This window comes from Vespula pensylvanica, chromosome 4 (genome assembly GCF_014466175.1).
Source record: "Vespula pensylvanica isolate Volc-1 chromosome 4, ASM1446617v1, whole genome shotgun sequence".
Lineage (NCBI taxonomy): Eukaryota > Metazoa > Arthropoda > Insecta > Hymenoptera > Vespidae > Vespula > Vespula pensylvanica.
The window spans coordinates 9,099,980-9,108,636 of record NC_057688.1 but is presented as its reverse complement, the minus strand read 5'-3'; the positions used below and the strand labels follow the sequence as shown (position 1 = coordinate 9,108,636).

The window sequence follows — 8,657 nt, the reverse complement described above, 5'->3', positions numbered from 1 at the left end:
TTTTATAAATATATCTTTTTAAAAATACTATTTACTATAAATACCAATTATTTTTCCACTCTCTTTCTCTCTCTCTCTCTCTCTCTATATATATATATATATATATATATATATATATATATATTTACGTGTAACGTAAATACATAAATATGATCTCAGAATTTGTTCAGAAACGACGAATTTATTTTTTTGCCTGGAATACTTTTAATGGCAATACATTTAATTCGTACAGTTAATAAGATTAACTATAATAATCATGATAAAAGCAGGAAAAAAGCGCATCAGAAAAAATTTATTCTTCAAAGTACATAATTAAATATTACTTTTCCTTTTTTTTGTAATTTTTATTATTATTTATAAATTACGCAGAACGAAAATACGTACCATCTTAAAGTTCGTTTAGGAACGATAAATCCATTTTTTTGTTTTAAATATTTTTAATACAGATAAATCAGATTCGTACACTTAACAAGATTAATCCATATATATATATATAATATATATATATATATATATTATAAATATTTTATTATATTGTATCTACTAAAATAATCATAACACGAATCGGAAGAAGGCTAATTTAAAAAAAAATTCATCCTTCAAAATCAAAGATCAAATCTTATGTCCTATTTTCTTTTCTTTTTATAAACATCATAATTATTCTATTAAGCCCTATATATTACAACCAATATACATATATATATATATACACACACACATACATACATACATATATATATATATATATATATATATATATATATGATCTTAGAGTTTGTTCAGGAACTTAGGATGATACCAATGCACCGATTGAGGAAGCAATACTACAATACTACGTAGGACGATGAAGAGAGACATGGGTGAGAATAGTTAGGTAGTACATAACAGAATATATACATACCTAGGCGATATTCAAGATTTGATATCGAATTGGATCGGACGTTGATAGCGTATTCGGCTGTCATCGGTTAAATCGAATATATGCCAATGAACGATTTTCTGTAACGAAATATCGAAAATATTTGTGTATCTGGATAAAAGAAATTCTTATCGGCGTTATACAGGAAATCATAATTTTTTGTTAGGAGAATATTTTCCACGAAAAAAAATACGATATCTTATCTTTGCTAATCTATTAAAACGAGAGTATTGTCGACGACATATGTTACAAATAAATAAATAAATAAATATAATAAATATACATATATGTGTGTATATATATATATATATATTTATATATAGGGTTTTTATCGTTACGCTCGACGATTCGATAGAAAATCCAATTCGGATATTTATCGGGTAAAAATTGAATGAAGAGGGAGAAAAAAAGTATTGGACCGATCGTACATTCATAGAAAGATCCATGAGAGCGTGAAAGATCGATCGTTTCTATCTACTAAAATGATTAAAAAATGGCAGGAGAAACCTGAGTACCGTTAGAAATCCTTGCATTACTCGTAATGGAAGCCCTAGCTAATCTTCTTATTTTTAATAAAATAGAAAGATATATATATATATAATTCTATGAATATATATATATATATATATATATATATATTCATAGAATTTCTCGTTTGACACATACATTTAAAATAATTGTACTTTTTTCTTTTCCTTTTTTTTTCCTTTTATTCTTTAATACCCGCTGCATCATGCATTATAAAATAAGTAAGTATTGCATAGATCAAAAGATCTCTCTGCCCAATATAGATTTTTTATATAATTTTCTTTCAACTTTTTCAATTTTCCTGTTCGTTTTTAATTCACAGAAGCGATATCGTTTAGCGGTCCAATGTAATATCGACGTCATTTTGGTGTATGTAGAAAGACGAAATATATACTACATGCATGCGTATGCACTGACGTTTGAGAGGAGTTTCGTGAGAGAGACAGAGATAGAGAGAGAGAGAGAAAGAGAGAGAGAAAGAGAAAGAGAGAGAGAGAGAGAAGGATAAAGAAACAAATGTCAAAAGAATTTTTCACGCGTTCCATTAATCCGAAATAAAGTAATATCGAAATAAAAAAAAAAAAAACGGAAAAAAAAGAAGGAAATGATTGTAACGAAATCTAAACGCCATTAGTAGGATGATGTTAATCATAATCATAAATTTGGACAAGTTCATTAGTCAATCTATCAGCATCTACAGCTAGGCAACGCTTTTCTAGAGCGAAGAAGCATCGTGAATATTAATCGTCTACGTTCTCTTACATCCTTTTACCTCTTCTCTTACTGACTACTATTCTTTTGCAAGCAACTATCGATCCATTTCACCCACGTAACAGAATAAGTGTAATATATTGCGGAATTCATAAGACATAGTTATTGCTTCGTTTGTATACCGAATTCGGAACGTGTGTTTAATTTACGTAATGTATTGTGAAACTGTACTGGACACGTTTCTTTACTTATATATGTGTATATATATATATATAAATAAATAATTATATATATATGTGTATATGTGTGTGTGTGTGTGTGTGTGTGTGTGTGTTGGATCGTTCTAATAAAATCATTCACGTGTACAAATATACGTTTTTGAATAAAATTTGTTTAGAAAAGAAACAGTAAAAAATTTGAGGAAATAAAAAATGTAATTTATACACACAGATATATATATATATATATATATATATATATATATATATGAAATATTATCGACCCTACAATAAATTGAATCGATTATATAAAAACTTTTATTAAAGTAAATATCACACACGTTAAACCAAATGTTAATTTTGTTACGCTAATAGTGAATCCCTTAATTGGACTATCTATTTAATTTATTTATCCATCGATTAACAGCATAGAAATTTAATTAATTACTTCGTAACTGATATAATGTTCGGAGATAAAATGTACTTATATATATATACATATATACTGTACTATATATATATATATATACATATATATATGTATATATAGGTATGTATGTATATATATATATATATATATATATATATATATATATATATAAGTCGATCTAGATAATTTATCTTTTACACACGTATATTATGTATGCACGTATTATCCGACGAGTTACGAATAATCCTATACGAATTTGTTGGAAAAGAAAAGAAATTCACGACGCGTAATGCGAGTATTCGGCAGTTACGAAACAGAAAGCGATCGACTACGGCGAATACTTACATTCTTCCAGAACTGTTTTGTATTCACGAAGCTTTGACTATCAGCCTTATAAACGTGGGGCCGCATATAAAGACGAAAGACGGACTTGTGCTAAGGACAGTTACATTTTTTTTCGTCGTGGATATAGCAGCTCATAAAACTGGTAGTTATGAAGGTGACAATTATCTATTTCGTTTCCAGTTATTGTTAAATTCCGATTATTTGAGGGGAGAGGCTGATATAAAAAAATCATATTTCTATCCGAGATAAATTTATACGTAATCCAGTCCATTCGATTTGTCAAGAAATATCTACTTAAAGAAGATAATTATTCAGAAAAAAAAAAAGAAAAAAAAAGTAAAAAGAACTTCTATCTAGAATAAACTTATACTATTAGTCCGATCTTTTCGATGCATCAAAAAGTGTCTACTCGGTGAATAATTATTTAAAAAGAAAAAAAAGAATGATAAAAAAGAGAGAGAGAGAGAGAGAGAGAGAGAGAGAAAGTAAAATAAGAAAAAAAAAAAGAAAGAAATTTTTAATCGAAATATAAAATTTGATCGACGTTAAACCGACGTAATATTTCATGTAATATTGTTAAAGGAATATGAAATGGGGATTCATTTTTTGTTATCTTTCGGACTTTTGGATAAGATTCACCGGTATCATTTACTTTTAGATAATCTTCTTGATCCTTTTCATCGGAGTGGCAGCTACAACAGAATTGGCTCGCTACATGCCTAGAGGATGGCGTCCAAGTGGGAGACACTTCAATCCCGGTCACAGTCAGCCACACGCATACTATCGACCGGTTGGTCCATCGAATGCGATCACTTATCCAGCAGCATTTCCACCTCCGGGTAGTACGACGCCAACAACAGCTAGTACATCGTCAATGATACCAAGTACTACTACTCCTACTACTTCTACTATTACCATTACTACAACCGAGAGAAATATAGAACCAACGACTCAACCAAATCTATCTGATGAAAGTTTCGACACGAATCCGGCCCTTGCCATCGCCAATTCCTTCGCCTTCAACAGACCTGTCTACGTTTATAATACCTTCCCGTTCCTCCCAGGACACGTTTTAGTCAAGTAACCTGACCAGGACCGAAGAATATCCAAGAGAACTTGTGGAATAATCCCGACCCACCTCTTCTCTATCGTGTTCGTTCATGTATGTATATATGTATATATGTATGTATGTATGTATGTATGTATGTATATATGTATATATATATACATTACGACATTAATACTGTATTATATGTACCACCGATATATTCTCTCGACTTTGTCTATGTAATATTTGTTTTAGTAAATACATGTGCACATCATCAACATTTTCGACCACAAATGTTTGGAAACTTCGTGTTTGTAATTCAATATGTAGAATCTATTGTATTATATTGCGCTCTTATCCAATCGATACATTTACTACTTTTATATTATATTTCTTTTAGTATACATGAGTAAATTATTTCAATTGTAAATCTTTTATATATTTATATATATATATATATATATATATATATATATATATATAAAAGATTGATATACAGATCAATCCTTACACGGCCGATGAATAAAATTGTTATCGCGATAGAGTCAAAGTTCGAGGTGCTAAATACGTCATAAAAATATGACGCCCTCGCGGGTGGGACACTCTCATCGATATTCCTACATTTTTACAATCTCGCACGAGTGAGGTACGTCCAACTTCTACTGCATCTGACACTTTAAACGATCCATTTGAGAAGTATGTGCTTATATCCCATAACTTCTCGCGGCACTTCTCTTCATTGATCGCGCCTGATAGCACAACCAATGGTGTGTATAGAACATTGGTAACTATAATCCAAATACCTACCAATATAAATCTTTTTCTTTCTCGAGCAACTATAAATGTCAATAATATTCCTAGATGCTATCGTTCAGTAAACCATCGATATTTTCAAATTTTTCTTTCTCGATTAAATTCAAATCTCCATAATCATTTCGTTCGAGTTACATGTCACATTATTTTTTTTTTTATTCTTTCCTTCTATATTTTTTTCTTGTTCTCTTTTTTTTTTATCTTTGAAAAAAAAAAAAAAAAAAAAAGAGAGAAAGAGGGAGAACTATAATGTCGTTACAATTTCGTAAAAAGTGCGATGTCGGACAACGGCCATATTTTACATATGGCACGACCACGAAGTAATCCTTGTGGAACTGGCCCGTAGATTCGTGAATCTGTAGAATTACTGCTATTATCTCCTTCTAGCCAAACGTGTCCGATTGGTACCTAAAACGAGACAGCGCCTATATTTGGAAACTTCTTTTTTCTTTTCTTTTCTTTTCTTTTCTTTTCTTTTTTTTTTTTTTTGTTTTATTTCTGCTGTTCTCTTTTTCTATTTTTTTTTTTCTTCTATTTTTTCTCTTTCTTTCTCTCTTCTTCGTTTTTCAATACGTTTTACAATACGAAAATTGTATCACCCACGTATGCGGAATTATAATCGTAAAAAGGGAGAATTCTGTGGAGAATACGAATTCCTGACCGGCCAGGAATAAAATGAATGTACTGAGAAACAGTTGCTAATTTATAGTGTTACTATTTGCAGCTAAGTAGCCACTAGAGACAGTAAGAGGAGAATATAGACATAAGCATTTCTGTAAGATGGAACGCGGTAGTTAGACTATACGAGAAAGCAAATAAAAATATTCATTTTTTTTTTTTTTTCGTATTTCATCTACAATAGGAATATCCGAAATTCTTCATACAGTAAAGATGATTCTTAATTTTTAATCGAATTGTTTGGAGTAAAATTGATATTTTTTACTTAAAAAAAAAAAAAAAAAAAAAAAAAAGGAAGAAGAAAAAAGAAAAAAAAAAACGAGTTATATTTGCCCGTTTCTATACAATTTCTATAATGATAATAAAATAAAAAGAAAAAATTAATTTATGGTATATCAAATGTACATATATATTTTACGATGTTAGATTTGTAAGTTTTTTAGCGTATTAGATACTCACGATATGAGTGGTAAATCCATGTCGTATACTGTCCCCGGGTAAACCTACTACTCTCTTACAAATATGTTGCCTAGGATTGGAAGGACATATGGAAATGATTATATCACCTTTCTTATACCATCTTAATCTTGTACTTATATGTTCTGTAAATAATATATCTTTGCTATGTATCGTTGGCTCCATAGATGGACCAGAACACTGAAAAATAATAACGTGGAAATAACGTGAAACTAAATACTGCGATTAGGATACAAGACACGTTGTATTGAACGATATCAACAGAAATCATTAAATATAATTTACATGAGAGAAGTAACTAAATTTTTATAAGTATTACGATAACATTGATGTATTCTGTTTAAATGTATACGTCTATTACTTCTAATCATCCTAGTCATCTATAAAAATTATATTAAAGATCGTACAATTGCATAATCTTTAAATATAAATTCAGTATGAATATGAAATAACCTCTAAATTGCCATACAACGATACATCACACACAAACGATAAAACTTGTATGATACAAGAGATTAATTTTTTTTTACTTACCACTACAAACTCTCCGATATATTCAAACGCACAGTGTGTGATGCATGCATACTGTAATGTAACTCCTAACACACTTAAAACTTTGTATATGTGTTTCCGGAACATAATAACTAATAGTATGGTATAGGTTACATTTTCATAGAAATATTTTCTAATAAAAATGCTACATCGCATTAAATATTATACTTGTCTAAATACACGATATATATATGTATGTATATGTACTTAACATTTTCATTAAATAAATAAGATATAAGAATCACGTGTAAACGCGAGTTTAAACATCATCTTAAAATAAAAACATCGTGAAGTATAAAGCACGAGTAATTTGAATCTAATTGCGATCGTAGCGCCATCATCGAAGACTAAAATGAATTAGCAGCGACGCCTGGCGATAACATACTATAACTATTTTATATTTCAATTTACATTTCAAACGTCGAGTACGATCGATAAGTAGCATACGTTTGTTTTATTTTTCCAAAAAAAAATTATAATTAAAGAATGTGATGTTGACGTCACTCATTCTTTCGAAACGACAGAAAATAAAAATTTGCAATATTATTTCAAACGAAACAATGAAAATATTCTTTCGATATCTATCATACACGCGACATACGTGCGCACATATTTTTTTGTACATTCCTTACAAAGAGACTCTTACGTATCTAGTACATTAAAAATTCTATGTGATAAAAAGACTAATTAGAAACTAATTGGTGTAATGATACTAATACAAAATAAATTAATAAAAACAACAAAGAATTAATAAATGAAACTATGCAATAATGAACCAGACGAGGCCACACGCGCTCCTCCATATACATACATAGTTCTTATTGAAACGAACATATGAATTCATCGATTATATAATCAATATTTATATACATATATATATATATATGTATGTATGTATGTATGTATATCAATAGCCTTGCTTTTATAAATTACTTTGTCTATTATTAATTTTTTTCTTTCTTTCCCTTCTTTTTTTTCTTTTTTAACAGCAGGGAGCACGTGTTCGGTTCTGAAAAGACACTGAGAGATGGTAGACATACATGTTACATCTTTATATTACTCGAGTTAAAATACAAGATGTTGTGGTGTGCATAATCTTAATTTTAAAACGTCGCCTTATACAACTCTTCACGGTGATATAAAATAGAAGCATGAGAAGTTTGATCTTTCATTTAAAAGGCTATTAAGTTGTCTATAGATGACAACGCGTTCGCGATGATTAACGATGGCAATGATGATGTTTTAGAAGGATGATTCTAGGTGATTGTGAAAGTTAAACAAGTGGGACTGTAATTCATACTATTAATATAAATAATAATAATAATAATACTAATAATAATAATAATAATAATAACAATATATCAAGGATAATGAAAATGATGATGATAATGATGCTAATAATAATAATAATAATAATAATAATAATAATAATAATAATAATAATAATAATAATAATAATAATAATAATAATAACAGCAACAACAACAATAATTATTATAACAGTAATAGTAATAATAATGATGACAATAATAATAATTATTATAATTACAAGTATAATTATAATTATAATAATAATTATTATTATAATGATAAAGGATTAAGTTATTGTTTTTGCTGTAACTATTTCGACATATTGCACATTAACTATTTAGTCGAAAGATTGGTACATACAGATGGTATCGCGAGCGTTGCTCTTCTTCAACAAATTTCGATGATCTTTTAGCCACTTAAGAAAGTCTTTTCACGCTAATATTAAATTTATTTATATATATATATATATATATATTCATATAATATATATTTCGTCTCTTTCTCTCTCTCTCTCTTTCTTTCTCTCTCTCTCTCTCTCTTTATCTCTGTCTCTCTTTCTTTCTCTTTCTCTTTTTCTACCGTGTATGCATGGTATAGTATATACATATATATACGCTATGCGTATAC

At 28.8% G+C, this 8,657-nt stretch overlaps 2 protein-coding genes across 3 annotated transcripts; one reads left to right on the top strand and one right to left on the bottom strand.

Annotated features, from left to right (window-relative positions):
- Positions 1 to 3,057: 3,057 nt before the first annotated feature.
- On the top strand, positions 3,058 to 4,704 carry LOC122628599. Of its 2 annotated transcripts, XR_006327077.1 has the most exons (3): positions 3,058 to 3,305; positions 3,810 to 4,313; positions 4,455 to 4,704. XR_006327077.1 is itself a non-coding variant. In XM_043811039.1 (2 exons), the coding sequence occupies exons 1-2, from the start codon at positions 3,300 to 3,302 to the stop codon at positions 4,233 to 4,235; spliced, it is 432 nt and encodes a 143-aa protein (XP_043666974.1). In that variant the 5' UTR covers positions 3,058 to 3,299; the 3' UTR covers positions 4,236 to 4,704. The 2 variants fall into 2 exon arrangements, 1 of the variants encoding a protein (XP_043666974.1); XM_043811039.1 differs by having other exon boundaries at positions 3,810 to 4,704.
- Positions 4,705 to 5,228: 524 nt separating this feature from the next.
- Positions 5,229 to 8,085, bottom strand: LOC122628596 (mitochondrial inner membrane protease subunit 1). Its single transcript, XM_043811036.1, has 3 exons — positions 6,702 to 8,085; positions 6,150 to 6,347; positions 5,229 to 5,420 (listed from the first exon to the last, which is right to left on the bottom strand). Exons 1-3 carry the CDS (start codon positions 6,873 to 6,875, stop codon positions 5,268 to 5,270), a joined length of 525 nt encoding a protein of 174 aa, XP_043666971.1. The 5' UTR covers positions 6,876 to 8,085; the 3' UTR covers positions 5,229 to 5,267.
- Between the last annotated feature and the right edge of the window lie 572 nt (positions 8,086 to 8,657).

Coding starts and splice junctions, on each gene's coding strand:
- LOC122628596 (XM_043811036.1), bottom strand. CDS start 6,875: ATGCGATGTAGCATTTTTATTAGAAAATATTTCTATGAAAATGTAACC. Junction 6,348..6,701: donor ATATCGGAGAGTTTGTAGTG/GTAAGTAAAAAA, acceptor ATTATTTTTCAG/TGTTCTGGTCCATCTATGGA. Junction 5,421..6,149: donor ATGGATTTACCACTCATATC/GTGAGTATCTAA, acceptor GTCTCGTTTTAG/GTACCAATCGGACACGTTTG.